The sequence below is a fragment of the Toxorhynchites rutilus genome, chromosome 2, assembly GCF_029784135.1.
Source record: "Toxorhynchites rutilus septentrionalis strain SRP chromosome 2, ASM2978413v1, whole genome shotgun sequence".
In the NCBI taxonomy this organism is placed as follows: Eukaryota; Metazoa; Arthropoda; class Insecta; order Diptera; family Culicidae; genus Toxorhynchites; species Toxorhynchites rutilus.
This window is the reverse complement of record NC_073745.1, coordinates 341,399,530-341,427,287: the sequence shown is the minus strand read 5'-3', so window position 1 is coordinate 341,427,287 and position 27,758 is coordinate 341,399,530. Positions and strand designations below refer to the sequence as shown.

The following is a 27,758-nucleotide window of genomic DNA, read 5'->3' as shown; positions in this document are numbered from 1 at the left end:
GGAAATGAGTATTTTTACGTCTGACTATTGTCACTGCTTGCCATCCTCATATCCACAAACGCATGAAAAAGAAAGTTACGAATCGTTCATTCTGAGAGTATGCATAGCATTTTGCACTTCTGGTACAATTTGTGATGAAGTGCTCCTCTAATTTACTCCAAATTTGATCGATCGGCTAAAAAAACCGCTGAACGCATCAATAATAATAAAAACTTTCTCGTTTGCAAAATTACAGATGGTTCTTTAAAACACTACAAAAACCCTGTTTTTGGCACTTCTTTAAATCGATGAAAAAATAATAAGTATTTTTTGTCAATGCCTTAACCTTGTACAGAATTTATTGGAGCTTATTGAAACTTTGATTCTTCTTGAATGGCGTTAACGTTCCCTGTGGAACGTTTGCCGTCTCAACGTATGCAATAATTAGCGTCATTTATTAATACTATGTTGTGATTTCTTAAGCCAAATAACACACCTTGAATGTATTCCGAGGGGCAAGCTCTATAATACGCGTGGCCACAGTGCAAGTCGAAGGAAATTTATTTGACGAAAATCCCCAGCCAGAACGGGAATCGAACCCGAACATCCGGCATGATAACGTGAGACGCTAACCACTCGACCGTGGGTGCACAAAAAAAAACTTCGATTTGCTTTGCTATTAAGTTGGTGAGCAAAAATCAACAAAATCTTTGAATGTACAGAAAGAAATCGATTCTTTATTCCTTTCCGATATTTTTGTCCACTACATCTACACACATCAAGATAAAAATATATTCGTAAAATATTCCAAAAGCAGAAGGCCTAAGCTTCAAAATGATTTATATACCACTAGCTGACCCGGTGAACTTCGTCCCGCCCAAAATTTAATCGACCCTTTAAAATTCCCTTTTACTATTTTATTTATTTTCAGACACGATTCTCGTTCATTATTGTTCAACTACTTGCAAATAACATGTTTCTCTGTTACATGGAATAAATGTTTGATTCAGATAGAATAAAGACAGCCCTAAATCGGACAATTCATTTCTCGAGTATTGCTCTTATCAACGCATTCGGCGATCCATAGTGGTGCTCAGATTTTCGTGAAAAGTTGGTAGTTTGCAAAACATTAGATCCGTATTTTTTATTTTTTTGTTAGGGTGCCCATGTTTATTTTGGGCTTAACCGAAATATCGACTTTTTCTCCTTTTTCCTAAAATGACATTTTTCAAAAAATCATAACTTGTGAACTACTGAACCGATTTAGACGGTCGACTTATCAATCTAAAGCTAATTATTCGTGGAAAAATGCTACGCTTGCAAATATTCTTGGTTTTGATTTTGTCATTATTGATTGTATTAGTTTTTTTTTATAGTTTTCATGGTCTCGTGACCAAGAGCGCTATATTTTATTATATTTGTTATTGAAAGTTGAGGATTTTTCACATAATACTACATCTCGAAATTAGGGAGGCGTTTTTTCGTTTTTGAGTTATGATTTTTCAAAGTTACCTGATGGTCCAAAAAATCATTTTCCCATTTTTTTTTCCAAAAATGACTTTTGTCAAAAAATTATTACTTTTGAACTACTGGACCGATTCAAATGATCGTCATGTCAAATTGAAGCCTACTAGCTAGCCTTTTTTGAAAAAATAACACACTTGCCAATTAATTAGATTATAGTCACATACATCCAGTGTAGTCGAATAGAAATATTGAACGAAAACTGAAATCATGTTAACTTTGAAAAATCATAACTTCAAAAGGAAAAATAACTCCTCTCTGGTATTCGGATATATTATGTGAAAAATCCTTAGCTTTCAGGAAAAGATATGAAAAAATATGGCGCCCTTGATCCCGAAACAATGTAAGCTATAAAAAACAAATATAATCAATAATTACGTAAACAAAATCCATTTTTATTCAGAGTTTAATATTTTTTCAAACAATACTAGCTTTTTGGCTTTAATTATGATATGTCGATCATCTGAATCGGTCTAGTAGATCAAAAGTTATGATTTTTTTGTTGTGGAAAAAATGGGAAAAAAATATTTTTTGGACCATCGGTTAACTTTGAAAAATCATTACTCAAAAATGAAAAAAAACACCTCCTTGGTTTCGAGATATGTTGTGTTCTCAGCTTTCCAGAAAAAATAAAAAAAAAATATAGCGCCTTTGGTCCCGAGACCATGAAAACTTCTTCTTCTTCTTGAATGGCGTTAACGTTCCCTTGTGGAACTTTTGCTGTCTCAACGTATGCATTAACTAGCGTTATTCATTAATACTTAGTTGAGATTTCTTAAGCCAAATAACACGCCTTGAATGTATTCCGAGGGGCAAGCTCTTGAATACGCGTGACCACAGTGCAAGTCGACGGAAATTTCTTCGACGAAAAATCCCCCGGCCAGAACGGGAATTGAACCCGAACACCCGGCATGATAATTTGAGACGCTAACCACTCGGGCACAGGTGCACTACCATGAAAAGTATAAAAAACAAATACAATCACGAAAACAAAGTTAAAATTTTTTGCAACTGTAGTATTTTTCCAAAAAAGACTAGCTAATTGGCTTTAATTTAATTTATCAAATTTCTGAATTGGCCTAGTGAAAAAATGTCATTTTTGGCAAAAATGCGAAAAAATAGATTTTTCACCCTAACAAAAAATAAAAAAAATACGGGTCTAATGGTTTGCGACAAAGAACAATATATATATATATATATATATATATATATATATATATATATATATATATATATATATATATATATATTTATATATATATATATATATATATATATATATATATATGTATATATATATATATATATATATATATATATATATATATATATATATATATATATATATATATATATATATATATATATATTATTGTAGTCTAATGAAAAAGAAGGCTCTATTGTATCCGAAAATCAAATAAATTTTCCGAAAGAGTACCATTTTGAGTCATGATACACTGTTTAATGGCCATCAAAGCTTAAGTGTTCGGAATATGAGACAAAACGGTACACGACTCTGTTACAGCTACTATGCTAATTAGCCTAAAATAAACAAATGGGATTAAACAATAATACTCTGGAAATTTAAGTATCTAAGCATAATGATGCATTTCTATTCCATCTTTCATGATTGATTAGGTAATATCTATCGATTAATCAATATTATGCTTCGGTATATTTTTGTGATTATTTAATCTATTTTGTTTTCATTCTTGGACTTTAATATATTGGGAGAGACATTAATGCTCGAGTAATGAAAATATGATATAAACTTTAAATTATAATATGATATATTTCGTTTTTGTACATCAGAGACAGTCTTCTGGCTAAAGTCCAAACTATTAGCCTATTACCCTTAGAGAACCCTACACATCACAGTTAGATGAACGACGAACTCGTTGGAAAATTTTTTTTTCGTTGAAAATGTGTGCCATTTTTAGAAATTGCTAAGTGACTGTAAGTGGCTTGTATTCAAACATATAGGACACTAGCTGACCCGGCAAACTTCGTTCCGCCCAAAATTTATTTTTCGTTATCACATTAACGTTTTCTTACTAAGCGCTCGTTCGTTGGTCCAATCGCAGAACTGTTCATTGATTGATCTTCTAATATACCCTTTAAAATTGTTTTGACGTAGGACTACGTCTTTCATTTCTATACCGGGGTGTAAAATCAAAGTTTCGAAAACGAAAGCGTTACGCCGGAGACCGAGATTTTGAGTGTTAATAGCTACTAAACAACTGAACGAAATGGTATGATAAACACTTCATTCGAAAGATAAAATGTCTACGCGTTCTATACTTGTTACTTTTTGATCCGAAAATTTGTTTCAATAGTCTTAAAATTGCTTTCGAAACAGGCTATTGAAATCACCAATCGGTATATAAGCGAGCGCCGCTCGGAAATCCACTCAGTTATAATTGAACAGAGATTGGAGCATGTTGTCGCTGTTGTGGTGAAGCTCTTAATTTATCATGAAAGCGCGGATGAACGGTGTCACCAAGAGCCTGTTTGTGCACCTTAGGCCAGAAGGGAATCCATCAGGAGGAGAGTGATGCTACAAACGGTTCCCCGGGAAGATCTCGATGCAGCCGCTACACACACACACACACATACACGCACGGAATTCTTTCCGTTTGGATCGAGAAAGATCCGGAAAATAATCTGCCAGTTCCTCTAGGAATTTAAAAACACATTCATGTGAAAGAGTTCATTTGAATGTTTTCTATCCATGTAACACTGTGACCAAATATGTTTCAATCAAGTGCTATTAACAGATGGTTATCGAGTTAGCATTAACCACTGGTGGGCTTCCAGTATCGAGGAAAATGTGGAAATATCTAATCGTTACTGAAAATAATCTGCCAGTTGCTCTGGGAATTTAAAATTACATTCATATGAAAGAGTTTATTTTAATGTTTTCTATCCATGTAACACTGTGACCAAATACATTAGGTTTTGTGATTTTTCAATCAATCGCAATCAACAGGATAGCTTCTGAAGATTATTCTTCCCCATCAGTAGGATATTTCCGTATCTAACATTGGATGCATAAAACCTTGTGCCTCCAACGTAACGCTCTCGTTTTCGAAGTTCTCCAAATATTCATTCATTCAGAATGAATTCAGATTCAACTTCATACAAATGATCTCTAAATCAACGATAGTCCTACGTCACCCTTGCGGTTATACCATAGATATAACCCACTTCCTGTTTTTTACTATAAAATTTCAGTACTTCTACCAAAACTGGTCATTATAATATCAGATTATTTTCAAACACAATTCTCGTTCAAGATTTTCCAACCACTTGCAAATAACATGTGTATCCGTTACATGGAATAAATGTTTGATACAGAAAATATGATAGAATAAAGACAGCCCTAAATCGGACAATTCCTCCCTCTAGTTTTGCTTTTATCAACACATTAGGCGATCCATTTTCATTTATATAGATAGAAGAAGCTATCGGAGTGAGTTTTATCACATTAAAATCTATGCTCAAACATACTTTTTTCGCACTGAAATGCATATAAATTATCGAAAAAAACTAAATGGACGATAACTTCGTCAAATGTGCTTCTTTTCATATACCGCACAAAAAAAATCGCGCAAAAAAAACCGCACAAAAACAGGTTCTACTGTATAGATTATGAAGAGTAAATAATTTTTTTTTTGGATATAGAATATTTTAACTGGTTTTATCATATGTAAATATACAACTCGATCTGATAGGTATTTTGTAATCGGTAAACAATTGAAATGAATGTATTTTATATTTGGTAAAAGACGAGTAGGTAATGTAGAGGACATAACCGAAGGGACGAAGGACTGCATAGTTCATTATGTTGCTTCTTTTTCATATTTCAGGTAGATGCAATGTAATTAAACTAAATTATCGCAACGAACGACCGATTTCTGTGAAAACTAAATACACTTTTTTTTATACATCATTATCAAATTAGAGTAGAAATTACATTTGTACGTTGCGAAAATGGCCCGAAGTTGGAAACTGAAAAAAGTCTATAATAGGACCTTTTTTTATAGAGGTGTAGAACTTTAAGTTGCCAACATAAACCCGTGATGAACCCGTGTATAGGTTTCCATGATCATTTCCATTTTTCACTGTTTGACTATTTTTGAGGAACTATGTAAAGTTTTCGGTCTGCCGATGAATCGCATTCATCTTTGTTATTGCTGATATACGATTTCGATTCCAGCCAAAGATATTGAAAATTGAACCCTCTGATTGGAGTTCCACCAAACAAACCAAAGTAGCTATATATTGGAAATCATATTTAAAAACAGTTAGTTCTATGTTTAATGGCATAGCACTTTCTCTGACAACAATCGAAATCATCTACAAAATACTCTTCAGTTGATGATCCGTGTAGATTTTTTCCCCAATTTTACAATAACGTCGTTTATTTATAGGAAATCATTTGATTTGCACATGAAAATGTGTTTATAACCAATCAAAATATTGCCACGTCACGATGGAATGGATCATTAGCATAATCATGATTTTCAGTGTTTTTTTTAAATGTGTAAATTTTGTAGAAGTAGAAAATGAATGTACGTTCAAAACGAAACCTCGATAATAGTTTTTCAATCACTCAAACCACTACATGAAGGACCTGCGGTCAGTGACCTACCGGGATGCAATCCACAGCCGTGGTTCTTCCCAAAACTCATCTCAACACTGATAGAACTCATAATTGCAGTGCTCCAGAGAGATAAATGGCAGTGTGTGGTTTCCTTATTACCCTTCCCATTCCTAGCCACCACCCTCACTCCCACACACACAACGTGTGTTTGATTGCCGTGCAAGACAAACTGTTGTTGCACCACTAAAACCTACCTTGGTAAATAGCAGCAACTGGTTGGGCCTGGTAGACCGGAGCAGGTTCTTGCGACATTGGTGGTTCCTTGCGTAGTGTGGTGACGAACGGGATTTGGTCTGGCTGGTAATAAGGCTGATGCTGTTGTTGTTGAGTCACTGGCGGTTGGAAAGCTTGGGTTGCCTGTGGCTGATACTGTGGCTGTTGGGATGACGGTTCAGGCTGCAAAATATACGTCGTTGGAAACAAAACGATACTTGTTAGTTCTCGGTGGAAAAACTTTGCGAGCCGAGAGTTAAATGCATTCGTTTATAATCAAAGATGGAGAGAAGAAGGAGGAAGGTCTAGAGGATGTGTGGAAAACTTTTTCACTCCCACGTCGGAGGAAAAGAGAATGGGATTTTTTTAGTGTATGCATATTCTAGCGACACATAAGAGAGCATGAAATTCCGTAAACTTCTGCTCAGTCAGGGAGCGAAGTGATAGACGAAATGCACGACAGCGAGCGCAAGAGGGCAATCCTGCTAATTATATATCTTTAATAAAGTTGACATTTTCTATTCGTAGTTTTGCACATTCGAGTACGAGATGTCGGAGTTTTGTCTGCTCTTGAGAGGTCCGAGGGATTCCGTGGGATGTGTATTTAATTAGCTGAAAATGTGTGTTTGGCTTCATTTCGGATCTTGAGCAAGCGTTGTGTTAGTAATGCGTTTGAGCAAGGCAAAAAAAATAGGAATGTAGGAGGAGAAGGGACCAAACTATGCAAGCAAGACAACTGATCTTTGGCAAATGCTAGACACACCACAATGAACACTGGCAAAGTTATAAATAGTTTTCAAAGTCTTGTAGTTTTCAGCAACTTGGAAAAAATCTTTGTATTTGAGCAAACGTGGCTGAGTTAGAAACAGTTTAATATCAACGGTCCATAACACACATTTTTGAGCTTTAGCGTCATATTAAATTTGCCTCTTCCAAGATAGATCCACCCACACAGTGTGGCCACCATTTGAGCGAGGGAATCTGAACACATTTAATGCAAATGCTCACCACAGCGTAGCCTGCCATAAAATAGCCGGCACTATGGTGGGAGGTTACCAGACAAAATCGGGTGCAACATTGTGAACACGGGTCTTATTCGGGAATCAGCACGTGATAAGCACTTTTCTTGGATCATGAACGTGTTGAAATGTGCACTGAATCCTTGGGGTTTCCCACGAAAAAGTTGATATAATTTAATTCAATTTATGATCCGGATGTATTGTTGCACCACTGTGCAAGCGTCTGAGACAATAGGGACGCATTTTGCGATTGAAATGGGGAAGGGCGAAGTGGAAACCTCTTGGAAGCCATGAATCGTTTTGGATGCGGGACGTCCGGAGGGGAGGCACCTCTGTGCGCTCATGTGTATTCCCAGCGTCATTTCTGGGTAAGCGTCGAAGCTATGTTCCGTTCCCTTTTGCTGTACACGAGAACGGAATGTGCGGTGCATTTTGGCCGTCGTCATCATCCTTCGCATGGCCGCTACTGGCGATGTGGCCAATGGCGCGCGCTTTTCCAGGTCTCTCGTGAAGTTTTGTTTGTAATGAATTATTTATGCTAAACTATAAACTACAGTGAATATGTTTGAATAGTTAAATTGTAGCTGAAAATTTAATGACCACTCTGGGCAACGGCACAGTCGGTGGAGTCGCGTCGTCAGGAAGAGGGCGAAGAACGACGAGACGAAACACAGGAAGTTCTGTTTCGGTAAGCGGCTCTTGCTCTTGTGCTTAGAACGCTTGCTATAGGAAATGACTGTGAAACGGGACGCGGGAGAGCGGAAAGAGCTATTGCATGTTCGGTGTTCGTTGTGTATTTTGCTGATGAGTGACTGTTTGGTGTGTGGGTGGGCGAAAGGTGTGCTTTATGGCAACTACGGCAATGTTCACCTATGGCTGCTATGAGCAAACATGGGATTTTTTTTCGGCCCCGTGTTAAATTGTTTAAAGCTTATTTCTGAATTAGCGCCCACTTTAAACAGCTTATAACTTTGTAGTTGTCGATCATTTTACATGCATTGCAAGAAAATGGGGAAATCATAGCGTATAGTTTCACCAATCGTTTGGGGTTTAATGATACATGCAGGGTCTTATTACTCCTCAACAGCATGAGACATGCAACATTTTCTAAAGGTTTCAGTTCACAGTGGGACGTTGTACCAGATATTTATTGATTTTTGTTGAATCGGAATGTGTATTCAGAATATTATTCGAATTACAATCTTATATTTCGCTCATTTTGAGGAGGAAGCCAAGAATTTCGTCACTATTTTACATCCGAATTTTTGAAGATCCGTGGGACGTGTACCACTAGTAGTAAACGTCAAACTTGATCTTTAGGCCACGTGTACTTTCGGAGGTACGTGCAGATATTTGTATATATGTTTATAACAAATTCATTCACTACTGCACACGTCCTAATTATGATTTCTTTAGCAATCGAATTACCAGGGCTAGAAAAAGCCATATTCAACTGAGTATAGTTAGATGACTATAAAACCATCGGTCTTCGCATTCAATTGGAAATGATTTTTGGTTCTTCTAGTAGTTCTCCATCATGACGAATCAACAGTTATTCGGGGCCTTTCGTCGCTAACTGTTCTAACGAAGCTTCGTGCTCATTCTATTCTTCACCGTCTAATGGAATCCACAGCAAATTTGAGTGACTCCCCCAGGCTGAATTCTTTTCTCTCTCATGTATCATGTACGCATGTATTAACGTAAATAGAATACATTACATCGCTTGTGCGACACACCCACTCTCCAATACAATGAAGTCAAAATAAAGCGGGGAGTAATATACCTGGTATTCTACTTTTCTGCATCAGAAATCAAGTTTTTGTTTCACTGAATATGGACGTTAAAATATGATTGTGTACGCGGGCAATGAGATTCATGTCAGAGTGAAATAGTAGTGGCGGATTGAAGTCAGGTTGCATGAAGAGGCAGATTTGTATCCGTGTATCCGTAGTTCATCAATCATCCTCGCTCTTAAGGCTCTTCAATTAATCAATTCAAGTCATGTTGACATCTCAAGCCGAAGTATAGAGACGTCGGTTATTCGTTCGATTAATTGAAATAAACGAATATCTGAAATTATAATCGAGTAATTTTGTATAGAATAATTTGAAATCAAAATATGAATTCATCGAATAATTGCCACTGTAATCGCGATTAATGAAAAAAGGAAATTTTCTCAAGGTTCATGTATTTTTAGGTTAAGAATTAGACTATATAATTTTTTTATCCAACCATCTAACATCGACAACCCGATAGACCACGTGACCAGAATGACAACGTGATACGTGATTATTACAAGAAATGAACATTCGTTCGATTAATCGAATATTGAAAAAACAATTATTCGAATGAATCGAATATTGAAAAACGCCCCAACGATTGATCGATAATCGAAAAAATGAAAAATTTAGACATCACAACCGAAGTAGTCCTAGTCGAAGCGAAGCGACTGAGAAACTCAGACTTTCAATTTTCTTTAGACATATAACCAGAGTTGCCAACTATTACTTTCAAAAATCAGAATGAATGAAAATGAAAATCAGGAAGAAACCAGGATTGCTTAGAGAAGGTGGTTCTAAACCAACCCCTTAAATCATAAAGATCATCAAGTACTTATAATATTCGGTTCTTTACGACTTCATCATTGAACTGTAAAACAAGACTCTTTCACTACGTTTTTTATCAAATGGTGTAGTTCATGAATGTAATAAATGAAAAAAATATAGATACTAATTCAAAAACACCGTTTATGATCGGAGAAGGGGGTTATAAACCAAACTATACTACCCACAATACTATATCTCATTGATTCTGTTCCAAATATATTTCTAATATTTGTTCTATTAGGATTAATATGAAAGAGAAGTTGTTCTATCAATTCTAATGAATGTCGAAGAAATAATAAACGGTATAAAAACTATCGCAGAAGCTAAAAAAACAGTATGTCACCATATCTTTCAATCGTTTATATTTCTTCTTAAAACGTTCAGCATATTCAATTGTAGCCAATTGTATGGAAGACAATATTAACATATTAAGGACTGTAAGTCATACGCCTGGGCCCGCACGGTGTAGATGAGACGAAAGGTGAACCGTAGGTCTTGTTAGATTCTTGGTAGACCAAGGATTTAACCATCAAGTGTAGAAAACACTGATTATTTCGCGATTTATCCGTAACGCGGAACACGAGAAAACTCGTGAGCGGTGCCTAATATGTTAAGAATCGAGAAAATAAATCGTATTAGACTCAATGATTCTCTTCTGAAATGGCTTCACTTTTACCTCACTGACAAATTTCGGTCGGTGAAGATCGGTAACACAATATTTACTCCTTTCCGAGTAACATCCCAGGGCCCTACCTATGTTTGTTGTATATGTTGTATACATTTTATTTTGAAGTGTCTCAAACTCTCGTATGCAGATGACTTCAAATTGTTCCTCTATATCGGAGATGCTGAGGTTTTACAACAGCAACTCAACATCTTCGCCGAATGGTGTGCAACCAACAAAACGTTTTTGAGCCCATCAAAGTGTTCGGTCATATCATTCTTAAGCAAGCGTTCGTCGATAAGCTACGCTATCCTTATTCCTATCCAATCCACTCCCTTCCATTAGAAATGCAATGTGTGGTGTGAACACATGAACACACGAACACAAACTGCATATCCCGACATACAAAAAGCACCCGAACGCATACGAACAAATAAGTGCATAAGAACCGATCCCTACCAATGCAATATTCATTATTCGAAATCCAACCATTGAGTGTGCAAGATCGCGAAAATAAAATCAAGTGTTCAGTAGTTATTCCAAAGTGTGTTTCCATTTGGTCTTCCACAAGACCAAAGTGCCAAATTCCTGTAAATCTGAGTTATCATCATCCTAGCCTCCTTCAGCCGCCTTCAGGAACCGCCATTTTCCTCAATGGTGTGATCCACCAAATATTGATGGACTTAAATGTTTTAATTTAATTGTAATTCTTAATATTGGTGGTGAAAATGAAATTTAAATCTATAAGCTCGGAGATGTAGAAGAATAAAGTGACTCAAACTAGAATTCGTACTCATCGTACATTTCACTATTTTTGAAAGCCAAAAACAAACTTTCGAAACATTCTATTTAGGTATAATACATCATTTTACGAACATATTGTTATCTTGGGGTGTGCAGATGTAGTGGACAAATATATCGGGAAGAAATAAAAAATCGATTCTTTCTGTTAAAAAAAAAGTGGACTAACACAATTTGTGGTCTACTTACAACATGCTAACATTAGAACTTACTGCAAATATTTGAAAAATCACAGTTTTTTAAATTGATGCAAAAAATAAAATTGAATTTGTTTTCGCTAAATCAACGAATTAAACTTGTACAGAATTTATTTGAGTTTTCTTTTTGGTTTGCGGTGTGATCGTTGTTTATTAAATTATTTATCATCAAAGACGGAGGAGTGATTTTTCATTCAAACAAAAATATCTATGTATGGAAAGGTCCATACACTATAGGAGCCAAATGGAAGCTGGTTGATAAGGTTAATTGGGTTTGCTATGACATTGGGTAGCAAAAAATTGTGTTAGTTTACAAAATCTTTAAAAAAAAAGAAAAAAATATATATTGTTATTTCTTTCCGATATATTGTTCTACTACCTACATCTACACACATCAAGATTAAAATATGCTCGTAAAATATTCCTAAAGCTGAAGATTTAAGCTTCAAAATGATATCCATATCCAATGTTTCGAAAGCTTGTTTTCGATTTTCAAAAGTAGTGAAGTATATGGTGGAGTACAAATCACTGCCCGAATCACTGTATATTGAGAAAAAGTAAGGTTGATGATATTGGTTTTGTGTTCTTAATATTCGACTACAGACAGGAAGTTGAATTTGCAGTTGGGGAAAACGGATGTATCTAAGGTAGTCCATGATTCATAATTTTAAAACCCAAATCATGTTTCACTTTTGGATAAAATGTTGCTAAATATTAGAAGGGTTGCGTTCAAAACACGACCGCATTGGGAGATAGAACTGAGAAATTATTGAATTCAATTCAATTGTAATATATTTTAGAATGAAACGAAATTTAAGAATTTATTCTTTAGCACCATTTTATTGTGGCTCCGAAAACAGATCGGAAGCCTAGTTCAACCATAACTATTTCAACAGCAATACGAGAAACTCGGCATCGTCCGATCTTGTAGCATCGATTTACACCAAAAATGTTGTGAACTATTGGGAACAAAATAAACTTGCAAACCAAGTGATCCTCCAAAAAAATTTGTCAGCATTGCTAGATATTATTCTTAAAAACAAGGAGACAGAATTCATAAAAATCAGGAAATTAACTTGATTCGACAGTTTTTTTTGTTATGAAACAAAAAAAGTTTTTTTTGTGCGAACTATATACATTTTATTGGAAAAAGAATCGTATTAAATTTTTTACACTTTTTACAGCAAAATGTTGTATGTTGATTCGATTTGCAGCATAAACGTGTAAACTTAACGAAGTTTGCTTCTTCTTCGTGCTGAATATTTCCTCTTCTTGTATACATTCGTACTGTATTTTTTATTCTTGCGCTATTAGAACTACATTGTGTCTAAAGAATAGTTCTAATGGTGCTTAGGGCTATAGCAAAATCAACAAACATGCCTTCAAAAACCTACCATCATTATTCATGATTATCGAATTCGATGTTCAAAATTACTCTTAATTTATTGTTCTTGCTTTGAAGTGTCCCCTTCTTCTCTTAATTAAATAATAAAAAGGCGGAGCTGTGAATATTTGCCTACGCCATAGATTTCTCGTAAAGCATGATAAAGAATGGAACTGAAGCTTCTACTATCGAAATTCTAAATGCTTTCATTCCAAAAACTTCGATTTGGTTCTTACAATTATACAAGCTTTAAACTAGAGTGGGTCCCACGATTGTTTGCTTGGTAAGCGGACGCGTATCCATTTATGCTACAGAAACCTCCTGAAAATATTGAATGATTGATTGATGAGTCTCTAAAGAACAAAGTGCATTTACCTCCGTGATAAATACCTACTAGAAGACCAATCAATGGAGAATCCTGGAATTGAATCCTTACGGTCGTTAGCTCAATAAGCGTAAGCGCATACGTTATGGGTACGGAAACCCTCATGAAAACATAGCTTTACTATCCATGTTCAAATGTTCAAAAAACTAAAATTACACGGTTTCATAACTATAGAACCTGATTGAAAAATCTTCACTCCTTTGCAAAATTCACACAAATTTCACATGAATTACAATAAGATTCTAATTCGTTGGTCATCTTTTGTTCTCAATCAGTTCAAATAACCCTTTCGGGGTGGTTTCGACCAAGCTGTGCCATGTTTTAGAATGAATCTCGTCCTACGCAGAGGATACTACTCGTTTAAGCTCTTCAAATCACTCACACTGCTTATAAGCTGCATCTACTATTCGTATGATCACTCCTCATAAGTTCTAGACAGGATTTTGATTTGGTAAACAAGCTGACTAGTTCAGAATCTGAAGTCCTTATTCATTAAACCATGCCATGAGCTTCCGGATTTTATGAATTGATGCCAAATTACCCAATTATCACATTTATTTTGGTGCAAAAACAACAGTATATGATTCTGAAGTACTTCGTTGCACTTCCGACTGATTATTCGTGTTGATGGTAAGCTATCTACACCAGGCCTTTCTGAGAAAACTCTCCCCATACCATAAAAAATCCCATCTCCAAAGCTGCGGGTCCAAAAACTAATGTGGAAGCTAATCCTTTGTGTTTCACTATTTCAGAAGAACTTCTCTGACAGAAAGAAATCCAACTTGAATAGAATTTCTTCATACTGGATAGATTTACGGAACGTGTCATGTAATTTTTCAACTCGTAATTTTGCAGACGGCAATTTGGTTGTATGAGAAAAATATTTTCAAAAGTGTTTTTGTCATGCAAAAATAATTCAATTCTTATAACATCTCAAATTGCTCCCTTGGCCGAGTGGTTAGCGTCACAACTAACATGCCGGGTGTTCGGGTTCGATTCCCGTTCTGGTCGGGGGAATTTTTCGTCAAAGAAATTTCCTCCGACTTGCACTGTGATCACGCGTATTCTAGAGCTTGCCACTCAGAATGCATTCAAGGCGTGTTATTTGGCATAGAAATCTCAACTAAGTACTAATAAAAATGACGCAAGTAATACTACGTTGAGACGGCGAAGTTCCTCTAGGAACGTTAGTGCCATTGAAGAAGAAGAAGAACATCTCAAATTATATTCGAATGCACCTCACATCTTTTGGCAGCAAACTTCAAACAGTATATAACGTCTATTATTGATACATAACAGCTTTTTAACTGGGCTATAGCTTAATAATCACACGCCCAGTTAAAGAGCAGTCCGGTTAAATACTATCCAGTTAGCGAACCACTACTGTACAGCACGCTAATTTGGTAAGAAGTTGAAACAGACCTAAATGGACATCTCCAATGGAAAATATATGACTTTTCATACATCATTATTGAGTATTCAGATTATGTCTACGCAATTTCTCATACATATAACTGAAAGTTTGTCTATATTCAATCTATTGAGATATTCAAAGAGACCCCAACTCTGGTGTATTCATTATTATGTGATACAGGATAGCATCGTTTCCCAGTTGCAATCATTATGCAAGGCCCACCCATCAGTACATGATGGATATCAAGAACGATTCACAGCATGCCGCAGATAGCACAATTCCCAGATAAACAAATAGTGCATTTCCGGTCAATTGCTCTGTTTGGCTTCGCTTCACGGATCAATGAGGACTCGCTCCTTTGTTTGTGTACGTCGTTTAAACGATACAGCTCTTCCAAAGCTTGAGCCTTTGACACGCGGTCCCTCTCGGTGAGGTGCGAACAACAAACGCGTCCAACCACAGGAACCGTTGTTCCGATCCCTTCGAAAATAAACGCCCACACGCCGTTTTCTGGCGCACTATTTCGCTCTCCCCATCCAATATCCGACGCTACACAAAAATCCCAATTAACCATACATTTCCTAGGGGGGAGTCTCGACGGGGACCGTCATCGCCGATGACACGGCACGTGACACCGCAGACATGAGCACAAACATTGGCACGCACGCTCTCACACGCATCGAAAAACCGAAGCGGGCCGTCACCTGGGCCCAACTCGATATCGACTCGGAAAACAAATGTCAAATAAACATACACACAAACACACCGGCGTCGAAACACCCCGCGAGCCCTTTCTGGAGGATCCATTTGAATGTTCCCTAGTTCCGAGGATGGTGACCTGGTGTTGGATGTCGCGCGCACCGTGGAGAAAAAACAGCACAACACTTCTCAAAAACATGATTGGGCAAACAACAGCAACATTAGCAGCGAAACGCGAGCATCATGTTTTCGGTCTGCCCGGGGGTGAACATTTTGTAGCTCGTTTTTTGCCTTCTCCCGCAGAACGATCTCCCCACGGGAGTGGAACCAAGGCATCAAAGAGTAGAAACATCAGATAGGATCATAATTGAGACCTGTTTTCTATTTAGCAAACGAGACGGGTGGTTATATTCCCATAGCGTGAAGCGATATTAGGAATTGGGAATAAAAAGGCGCACCCAATTTCGCACGATGCGCCGAAACCAAGGCTCGCGTTTGAAAACCATGCGGAAAATTTTGTGTTTTCACTCAAAAATTGTGCTCGGGATTACCAAACCGCAGTGTAGGGGCAGACAATCATAAAAAGGCAATGATTTGCGCCGGTTCAGCATAACCTTCCTAATAACCCATGCACACAGACAGACCCACACACACACACACACACACACAAACGCCGTGGCATTGTCCCCCCATCAGAAAATTATGACCAGGCAACAGCTTTTGGAACATTTTCATCGCGGCGCGATCTGAATAGCGTCGCGTTTTTCGCGGTAGCGCTTTTTTGCCGAATAAATCTCGCTTTAATTTCGGTCGCTTCCGCATTGGGCGGAAAGCAGTGGGGCATAGCACCTCTGCAGCTGCAATTGTTTAGAGATGGTCATCAATGATATATGTTTTGCTGCATCCCGACAAATTGCTCATGAGTTTGGGGCGGTTTGGTTTCGGCCGTATGCGAAATCTGCTTGAATCTGAGAGTATGGCGAATACTTTCTCGATACGAATGCCAGTTGTTACCGTCACCATTTCAAATCGTTAATACAACATATTCACTCGTTTAGTTTTCGTTAAGTCCTCCAAAAATGTCTCACAAATCAGTCTATATATAGCACATCAGATGCTCAATCTTTAAATCCAATTCATGCATTTGTAATGATCAATTACAATATCTTCACAGATTCAATGATTCGTGTCTGTAGATCTGTCGTATCTGTTCTGCGTTTAGTAGTATTCGACCAATTTATTTTTCAATATACACATCCATTCCGAAAGCTGCGTTACTCAAAATATAAATAATCTCGGAGTTTTACATTTTTCACATTTTCCAATTTATTTACTCTCTGCTAGAAGTAATTTTCTGAAACAGAATTTTATCTCACAAACCTGAGAGAATGATACTACAGAGTACCTCAATCCATTAACACCAAGTTATTTTGTGATCTCTAGATCTTCTACTGAGTTTGGACAGTGTGTTCCAGCTAGGATTGTGCGATCTTTGGAAAAAGATCGATCTTGACGAATCGATTTTCTAAACAGCGTAGGGATCGATTCACTGATTAAATTGGTACCAAAGAATCGATCTTTGCTGGATCGATCTTTGAAAGATCGATTGAAAGATTTGATCGAATGTCTTTTTTCCATTTTATTTACTTTTGCTATACTAGCGATGTCTTCTCTTTAGACATGTGAAATATACATTTCTATTTAAACACCAAAGGCATTTTATTTTGATTCTCAGCAGGAAAGTCACAGAAAAAAAAACTGAAAACACAGGAAAATTGTATTTTCTAGAACTTTAATTTTGTTCCGTCATGTAATTATTTAATTAAATGAATTAAATGAAAATTATTACTTGATTTCACCATCCAATTTCGTCATAATTTTTACTGACAGCCTACTGGATGTGATGGTGTATATATAACTTGTTTTGTACTGACCAAACTTACAAAACTACTCCTCCTAAATTTACGATCACTAATTTGACAACCTTGGAAGGGATCCAATGTTTATGACTTTTGTCAGGTGGTTTTTGTGAGATTAAAACCAATGTTCACTGAAAAACAAATTTGCGATTTTTTTCACGGTCAAAAAGATCGGAAAGATCGAAAAGAAAAGATCGATTTTCGCGATTTTCAGAGTACAAAGAATCGATCCTAAAAATCGGAAATCGGGAAGGAAAAGATCGATCTTCTAAGAATCGATCCAAGATCGCCCAATCCTATTTCTAGCGATGTAGATTTTCTGCTTTGATGATTTTCCATAATATGTCAAGTTTATTCTACGCGATTATTTGTGTTTTGACGTAGGATTACGCCTTTATTGGGGGTGCCAAATCAGAAAACAGATCACGTTTTTATGGAATAAAGTTAACGTTAATAACTATTTTTGTTGCGAACGGATTTTAACGATTTGCATACCAACCGATTTGTTTGATATGCTATACATACATTATAATCCCATAGCCTGTATATGGTTTGAATTGATGAAAATTGGAAGCATTCCCATTTCCTCATACATTTGTTCTGTCCATTTGTGTGCTTTGCCGAGCAGAGCTGTCAATATCGGGCAACTTATGCAGCTGCTAGAATAGAAACAACAAAGGGGGATAGCGAAAAGAGACTATTTGCGAAGTAAACTCCACCCTTGCATAGTAAGTAAGCTGTCGCTAACGTATAAGTATTGCATCTCCTCTGAGGAACATTCTCAGAATCTCTCTGTGCCCGAAACAACAAAGGTCGCTTATTTTGTTCGTTTTGTGTTTTATGTTTCCTCTCGAGCTGTGAACGCTAGCGAATATTTCACTTGAAGTGCAGACCAGGTCGCTTCTGGTCATCAGTGTCTGGCTTTGTGTGTGTTGCTTGTTTTCGTTGCACGAGACTTAGAACTTGTTCATTTGATATATGTACATGTGAATAGCACACCTTCGATACTTTTAGTTGCCATTCGTATTTGCTCTCGTGTGTATCGGCTCTGTTCTGATGCAACAAGCTCCAAGCTTTGTCGACGGTTTTGACCGAGAGTCGGGAAACGATTTTCCATAAACGGTCATTCTCGCGATGTTTCATTTATATCGTTGCAACTGTATGCGTTTGTTAGACGCGTGATTGATCCTTGTTGAATGGCAATGCACGGAAGATGCCTCTCGGTAAATGCTCAGTGCAATGCGTGCATTGATATAAAAAACAAATTTCGACATATGACCAATTAGTGTATTGTTCTCGCAAAGGGAAGAATGAATCGTTGCTTCTCGAATTGATTCTGCAAAACCACGCAAGCCATCAAACATTTTCAGAGTCTCCGGAACTTTTTACTAAAGAGTTATTTATGAAATTTCGACGCATTCGCAAATAATATACGGAATAATAAACCAATAAATTTTAGAAAAAGATTGCGTAATTCTGCGTCCTAAGCGGTCGTGTCTCGGATACAACCCCTCGATTTTTTTTTGCTTTTTCAGTTAAATCGTGCAAAGAAGTAGTCGAAGGACTTTGCTTGAGATGATTTGGAACAAAAGCTAAAATCCTTGAGTTACTTTTTAGGCGATAACAAATGTATAAATGCTTGGATATTGTAAGGTAATTGGTTATTCTATAGGTATTCTCGCTGGCTGCCGAAGCTGACTTCTTAAAATGGGAATCAAGCAACTGAAAATGTTTGAATATTGCTAACAGAGTCCAGCAACCCCAAACGCATAATTGTTAAGTCGAGTTTTAGTCGACCGTTTGCTTATTACAACAATCCATGAAATTTTGTCGGTGTGTTCAACTGTCGGGTAATAATCCTCGTTTGCGACCACCGATTGTTCGCCGATTGAACGTTTCACTTAATCACTCACGTTTGTTTGTACAAATATGATCTTGCAGATGTACCCCAGTGTCGTACGTACTACGAATCATGACACAAACAAGAACGATCTCAGAGTTTTACATTTTTCATTTTCTTCTTCACTCTGCTTCGGTTAGCACTCCATGATACACAACCATGCGAACCAAAACGTCATGATCGCTCTCGGTGCTGAAAGTTTATATTCTTCTGTTGCGGACCCAGCTTAGATAGCAAGGCTAAAAATAAATTAAAATAATCAAATATCAAGTTTGTAGCGAAACGCGCATTCGAAAAATAATATAATGCCAGCAGGAGGAAACCACATGTTTCGTTTTCTTTTCTTCAATTGTTCGATACAGCTTCCAAGATAAGCGCGCCAGAGATAGCGTATTAGACGAAGGAATACAAATAAATATTTTATTGCTGGCAATTAGCTAGATGTTTCCCACTTGAACATTTTTCGTGGAAAGCATGTTTTGAAAGGACCCAAGACGAGAGCGCTGTATGGGCCACCCGAGAGGTGATAAATTGTATTGTTTAGGTCTCGCCCTTTATCGCGCATGGAATGAGCACGAAGGCAGAGAAGGAATAGGGCAAATGAAAAAGGACGCTAAACGCATGTGTTTGAGCGATAAGCGGTGCATAATTTATGACGCACAAATTTAGGATCAGGTCTATAAACCACAGTGCATCGCAAGCGCACATGGCAGAGATAGCGTGCTAAACGAAGAAAAGGCATATATAGAAACAATCGTATTAACATGCATTTGGGACCCTACGTGGGTGAAGTAGTGGCAGGTAAGAACGGATGGGAAAGTACGCTGGTAAATAGGCAGGCCGATGCGGTTTCGGTTATCTGAGTAGGAAAGGGAGATGTTTTCTCTCCCTTCAAATTTTAAGCCAGAGTAAGAATTCGTGTATATATAGTCTGGATTCTTACTCAATAAATTAGTTTCCTGTTCCCATATTTTCCCATATCTATCCGATGGTGCAGGGTCACCATGAACATCCACAAACATTTGAGGCGTTTTAACTTCACTTTTCTTCCAATGGAAACAGAAAATAAAAACAAGTGAAACTGCAATGAAACTCGACGCTTTCAACGCAGTAAAATTGTACACAACTCAAAATTTGTAAACAATATACACTCCGTCTAACTTCTGTGAGACCAGATGATGATCTTGCTGCTTTGTGTCATTGTAAACAAACAACGCTTCACTTTATATTCTAAATAGTGTATTGGTATTGAAATCTACCATACACTGTATGACTTTCATATGTGTGTATGCAAGCGCTGATCGTAAATAAAGGAATTTTTTTTCAAGTATCAAGTTTGTAAAAGACCAGTTACATTTTCCGTTGTTTTTGTTGTTTTGATCAATATATCTGGAAAATGCCGAAAGGAAAAGAAAAGAGAAGAAAATATTGATATCAGAGAAATTACTTGTCAGATTGGACGATCCCATCAAGTAGTGCTCAATTATATGGCGAATCTTCAATTAAGAAGAGAGCTCCATGTAGATCTCTCTGAGCGGGATAAGCGAGCAAAAAGTAAGAACTGCTTCCATTACTTCAAAATCGCTTATGCAAATGAAGCAAACTTTGAATGTCAATGTTTCCCGAGTGACAAATCGTCAAGCTTTGTAAAAAAGTCCTCACATAAAGAGGGCCAAAAAGGTTAAAGCTTCTAATCCTACACCATCTCACATCGAAACGCGTCTGAGTTTTGCCGAAACTCACATGATCCGACAGTGGGACATGGCATGTTATGACAAAGAATGTTTTCAAAAGAATACATTTTGCTATATACCATAACGAAAAGTTCTTCAATGTAAGACGGCATTTCATTTTACTTTCAACATGGCTAGGCTATCTTCACTGACGAAAAAAAGGTTTTCAATTTCGATGGTCCCGATGGTTTCAAATAGTAGGGTAGGACGCGGCTAGTTGGTCATTTTTGAACAAAAATTGGCTATAACTTTGTAGTACGAAGTTTTGCGTTAGAATGTTATGTACCACAATGAAGCTTATCTTTTACCCTTTCAATGGAAAATAACCAGAGAATCAATTATTTGACATTTTTCTTGTATTTAACGTCTTTATATTTCAGAATAAATTGACCAACTAACCCCACACACGGGGTAAGTTGGTCAATAATAGGCAGGTTTTTTGTAGCAAATAACAAATGTTTTTCTATTAAAAGTTTCCTTCATCCTAAATCAATTAATTAAATAAAAAAAAAACCAGTTAACTAATATCATGAAGCAAGCAAAAAAACAAATTAATGAAAATTTCAAATTATCATCGTTGTTGAAAATTAATCAGGTAATCTTTTCTAGCGATTTCGTCTCTCTTCCACTTTGTGGCGAACCAAAGATGCCAGCTTTGAAGACATGTCTTCATTTTGAAGACATTTGATTTTGTGAAGACATTTTGAAGACATTATGAAATATGTGAAGACATTTCAGTATGATAGCGTACGTGGATTTTTAAAAGATATTATTTTCATGAAATTCTAACTATTGGCCGAAAATATCATCAAAAAAATTATAGGAGGTTGTGTTCAAGACACGAGCGCATTGTTGACGTAGAACTACGCGGTGGTTTAATTCAAGTCGTTTATAACTGCGGATATTATTTTATAATGCTACGAAAATGTTGAAATAACCATTCTACCAGTTTGGTCGCTCTGAAATGTTTTTTGACGTAGGACTACGTCTAACCGGAAGATAAAGGGGGTGAAATGGAAATCTAGGCACTGAACAAGTAGGAAAAAATGCAAGATTTGGAACGCTTATAACTCGAGCATTTCTCAATAGATCGCTAAGGTTTTTGCATCAATTGATAGGAAATATATCTACGCATCTATCATAACGAATAACATTTCATTTTTCTTGAGATAAATAATTGAATAATTGTGAAATATCAAGCACTGTCAAAATGCACTATGTGCCCATTTTTGATTGGTCCATTTTGTGCTCCTCAAATCGTACTGACCAAAACGGGCAACCAGAGCAGCAGCGAAATAGAATGAAGCACGATTGGAAAGGAAAAAGAAAAAAAAAGAACGAAACATTGGTCGCATTCTCACACATGCGTAATTCTCGAGCCAGCCAGTCAGCTTAAAAATCCCCGCTCCGCTGCCGTAACGATCATTCTCATCCAAACCGTACACCACATCGGTTCGCATCACAACACATCAACAAACCAACTCAAGCAACCATGTCTGGACATGGTAAAGGAGGAAAAGTGAAGGGAAAGGCAAAATCCCGCTCGAACCGTGTTGATCTGGAGTTCCCCGCAAGGGTAGCTAGGCCGAGCGCGTTAGTACCAGTGCACCAGTCCACCTAGTCGGCGTTATATAGTTTCGGCCGCCAAAGTGATCGAGTTAGCTGGCAAAGCTGCTCGCGACGAGAAGAAAACCCGCATTCGGAACAGAACACATTCGGTTCGGTGGACATCAAGACAACAGGCAGTTTCAGCGAGTGGCGAGTGGCAAACGCAATCGCAAAACGGCATCAGGTAGCAGAAGAAAAAAGTTTGTTCTTTATGCAAACTGCTTTGGTGGCAAAAAACAAGGCGGCATCGAGGGCGTTCGAAATGGTTTTTTTCAAAACCACGAGTACTAAGTTTTCTAAATTGGAACCATTCCATAAAAAAAAAAGTTTTAAAAAGAGTTTAGGAAATACAGTTCAATGCTTTCTAAAACAATATCCAAAATAATAATAAAACACAAATTGATTTTTTCATAATTTGTTTGCCAGGATATGATGAATATGTGAATTTGGCAGTTATTCTGAGCTTATTGATTTTCACCAATTCTTAAATTGCTTCTAGATTGAAAGTACAGTAATTTACAATTATCTCGACATTTAGCTAATTGGACGGACCTGTAATGCGACATATTTAGTTGGACATTTTTGTAAACATAGAGTTCGGGGTCCAAATTATGACCCCACATTGAAAGTCGACACTGTACCACTGTCATCGCAAATGTTCAATTACAGGTTAAAATTACCTCCAATCCGACACTGAGTGGGGGTAATGTGACGTGTCATTGAATGTAATTTACTGTACAATATGTCACAAGCTGGATGGGATGAAATTTTCCAACTGTGAAAGCTGTGGCGAGTGGCAAATGCAATCGCTAAACAGAAAGGTTTAGCCGAACAAGATGGGGATATCGAGTGATAACAAAACAATAAACTCTTTAGATTGAAGAAAATTTTGTGATCCTGAAAAGGACCCTTTTTAGCCTGCATGTGAATCCAACGTGCGAACAAATCGAAATGAATGTATTTTTTTGCCATCGCTCCCTTTTAACGCTCATTCGTTCGTCTCGTTGGACTCGCCCCTCTGGCTGAGTCTGCCGATTTGTCTCTATCCTGTGAGTGTGTACCGCTAGAGTATAAAACACGCGGACCCCAAAAAAATATCTTATTTTCTTTCAAACCGTAAACCCGTGTGGTTGTACGGCATCGGCATCGTGGACGTAACAAAGGAGGACAAGTTAAGGGAAAGGCAAAGTCTCACTCGAACCGTGCAGGTCTCCAGTTCCCTGTTGGTCGCATTCACTGATTGCTCCGCAAGGGTAACTAGGCCGAACGGATTGGTGCCGGAGCACCAGTATACCTAACAGCGATTATAGAGTTTCGGCCGTCGGAGTGTTCGAGTTGGCTTGCAAAGCTGCTCACGACAATCAGAAAACCCGCATCAAGAACAGAGCAGCTTCGGTTCGGCGCTCATCAAGGCAACAATTAGTTTCAGTGAGTGGCAAAGTGTTTCTCCGGCACGTCGCATTAAATGTAATTTACTGAACAACATATCACAAGCTGGATGGGAAGAAATTTTCCAACTGTGAAAGCTGTGGCGAGTGGCAAACGCAATAGGTAAACAGGAAGGTTTAACCGAACAAGATGGGAATATCGAGTGATAACAAAAACTCAACACCAAAGGTTCTTTTCAGAACCATCAACATATTCATAAAGAGTAAACAGTAAACTGATCCATTTTTCAGGTAGATTTTCAGAGAAGAAAATAAAACAACATATTTAAAATATATCTTTAACAAAAGCTGTCCCCTATGTATAGTCCTACGTCACTCCGGTTATGTCCCCGACATTACCCACCCGTCTTTTTTATTATAGAATCATTTGACGGAAATTTTTTGATGATTCATTCTTGTGCTCGCAGAACAATACATGCTCGAGTTAAGCGCAGCTGTCATCCTTAGTGAAATAGTTTTGCTACTGGCAAGCGAAACCAAATTACATATAAAATTCCAGAACGACATTTACTTTCTTCGTGACTAAATAAACGAAATAAACTCTATCTGTTAATCTCCATAACCTCGAAAAGAGTAGCACTGCTTCATTATGATCAAGATTAGCGCAAATGCAATCCTAGTTGAAAGCAGTTTTGCAACTGGCAGGCGAGCCAAAATAAATTAATAACTTAATATAACTTATTGAATAACTTCTTGGTATTCCCCAAAAAAAATTTTAGTGCACAACCTTAACACCTGCTTCACTATAGCGTCAGTTCAATGCATTAATGACTGAAAACAAACAGTGTTAACGTAAATATTTTCCTCCCGCTATACCCTCTTCTTGTTTATATCTATCCTTACGACTGTATAATTTGTAACACCAAACAATCGTCAATCATAGCATAAAACAATTAGGCGATTGTTGCATCGTTACAGGGCCAATGCACACGGGAGCAGATACAAATGGGGTTTCAGCGTAGCGAAGATGTACTATTTTTACGACGCGGTTATGAAGCACGCACGTACGCATACAAATATCCATATATCGATGGCTTGAAGCAACTAAATATACACACACTTATCTCCGTTTTGCGCTCTTCTCAATATTTATTTTCTTTTTGAGCTGACGATAGCCTAGCTTGATGATCCCCCACACAATTTTGTAGCTCAGAACCTTAATGCAATGGCGTCAGTTTGATGCAATGATTGCAATGCCAGAGCCATCAACGGCTGAGTAATTTGGTCGCGTCCACAGCTCAATCCGAAACGAAGACATGTGATGACGCAAAACAAGAAAGAAAACGCGATATTCAATGCTTTGAATACAGAACGATACTAAAAGTTTGCCTTTCCTCCTTGCTTGAGACTTTAAACATCTTCAGTTAATTCGTCTCAAACCTTCAAAAAGGCTTTTGGAAAACTTTACTTTACCCATCATATTACTCCTCCACTCCTATTGTCTTGAGAAAGGCATTCGATTCCTCGCCGTCCAGCTAGCCCAGGAACGATGTTGTTCAGTCGATTTCTTCACGAAGAATGAAAGTTTGCCTCAGCGAGATACACTGTTTATACTCTAGGCAAATATTCCCCTTCGTTCTTCTTCTTTTCCTATGTTCACGGAGACTTTACATCTTACGATTTCCCCTTTGTTGCTCGTCGATTAGTTGCTCGTTATTGGCAGCTCTGTTAGGGAAACCCCACAACTGGACAGAACAAATGTATGAGGAAATGAGGATGCTTTCAATTTTCATCAATTTAAACCATATACAGACTATGGGATTGTGATGTATAGCATATCAAACAAATCTTAGGGAATTTCCGATTCGTTTGATATGTAAATCGCCAAAATCCATTCGCGGCAATAATAGTTATTAACGTTAACTTTATTTCATAAAAACGTGACCTGTTTTCTGATTTGGCACCCTTAATGAAAGACGTAGTTCTACGTCAAAAAGTAGGGCTTTAGTCTCAGCGAACGAAGCGGTCTGAATACATATTGTCTCTAGAAGACATTAGTTCATTTGCGCTCGAAAATAAGAATGATTCTGACATTGAATTTCTATTATTTTGGCCCTACTATACAATAGATTAACCTAGATCGTTCAAACGACCACTTCACAAATCGAAGGTTTTTCGGTTACATACCTTTTGGATATGGTTTGAGTTACAACCAAAATTTCAAAGCTAAAATAAACAAGAAGAGTTATCACAGTTCCGTTTTTGTGATGAAAACTTTCCTCCGATATTATGGTGAAGATATTTTCTCTTGCCATGTTAAGACTTTTGACAAAAATCACCTGGCATCCCTGCGACGCACACCCGCTTGTATTCTTGCTTGCATTTGTTTTGATGACATTTGTACCGTTCGCCCCAAAGAATATATAAATAGCCACCAGGTATTCTACATTACTCAATGCATTATTGTGAGTTCTGATATTCAATGTAAGCGTTTATTATATTTAATGAAAATTTTACAGCAAAAAATATAAATATGACAATTATATTGCAAGTGGTTTGTGTGGTGGTTCTCTCATTTCAAAAACACTGGGTTTAGCAGTAAAACATATGCTTTCTTTATTTGTTTATAGCTTGCGTAATCAAACACGGCATACCTGAAAATTTGATATGCGTTGCTCTCAAACGAGCATTTATGTGACTAACTAGCCCCTCTATATATGAAGAACTATATTCATGAAAATTCAATAAAAATAATTTTAAAAGCGATTTCCATTAACACTTCAAGCTGATAAATAAAAAGTTTTTCCAATTTGCTTATTTTTTGTATCGGCAATTTGCTATTTTTCATCCATAGATCGCTAATTTTTTAGACGCTCAGATTCCAAGATATCGTCACTGACCAACTTACCCCTATGACCAACAAGCCCCGCCCTACCCTACTGACGTGATTTACGGAAGGAGGAACAGTATATTTCAACCAGGAACTTTGGTGGAGGCTAATATCCTGCGCCTTAGATTTATCCTCACTTAGTTTTCAGCAACATCTCTGAACGATATTTACATTACAGTTACGTTTGTACACATACACCGTATCATACACGTACAGGGTGGGCCATTTAAAAGGGAAGGATTATTTTTTGCAATAGCAAAGTAAAGAAGTGGAATTTTAATTTTTTTTTTTGAAATTCATTTATTTTGGTCCAAGGAGATTTGTTCTAACTACTTTTTGATTATGATATCTCGTAAATGACCGCCTCTGGCCTTGACCGCAAAATGTGCCCTTTTTTCGGCATTTTCCATCACTTTGCCCAATGTTTCGGCCGATATGGCAGCAATTTCTTGTCGGATATTGTCTTTCAGCGCAGCCAGGGTCCTTGGTTTACCAGTGTATACCTTGGATTTTAAATATCCCCATAAAAAAAAGTCAGGAGGCGTCAAATCAGGTGATCTCGGTGGCCAGTCATAATCGCCGTTTTCGATATTAATCTTCCGGGGAACATTTCGCGCAATAATTTGGCTGTTGGATCCAGTAATTGTCCAATTCATTTTCACGAACAAATGGCAATAAAAAATCGGTTATCATTGTCCGATAACGCTCCCCATTCACGGTTACCGTTGCTCCATTTTAGTTTTCAAAGAAGTACGGGCCGATGACTTTA

At 37.3% G+C, this 27,758-nt stretch overlaps 1 protein-coding gene across 5 annotated transcripts in view; it reads right to left on the bottom strand.

Annotated features, from left to right (window-relative positions):
- LOC129765445 (uncharacterized) overlaps nt 1-27,758 on the bottom strand; it is a 351,357-nt gene that overhangs the window by 68,104 nt on the left and 255,495 nt on the right. For all 5 annotated transcript variants that reach the window (XM_055765774.1, XM_055765777.1, XM_055765775.1 and 2 more), the window contains one exon: nt 6,364-6,565. In XM_055765774.1, coding sequence (XP_055621749.1) covers nt 6,364-6,565 — 202 coding nt within the window. The remainder of the gene's footprint in view (nt 1-6,363; nt 6,566-27,758) is intronic.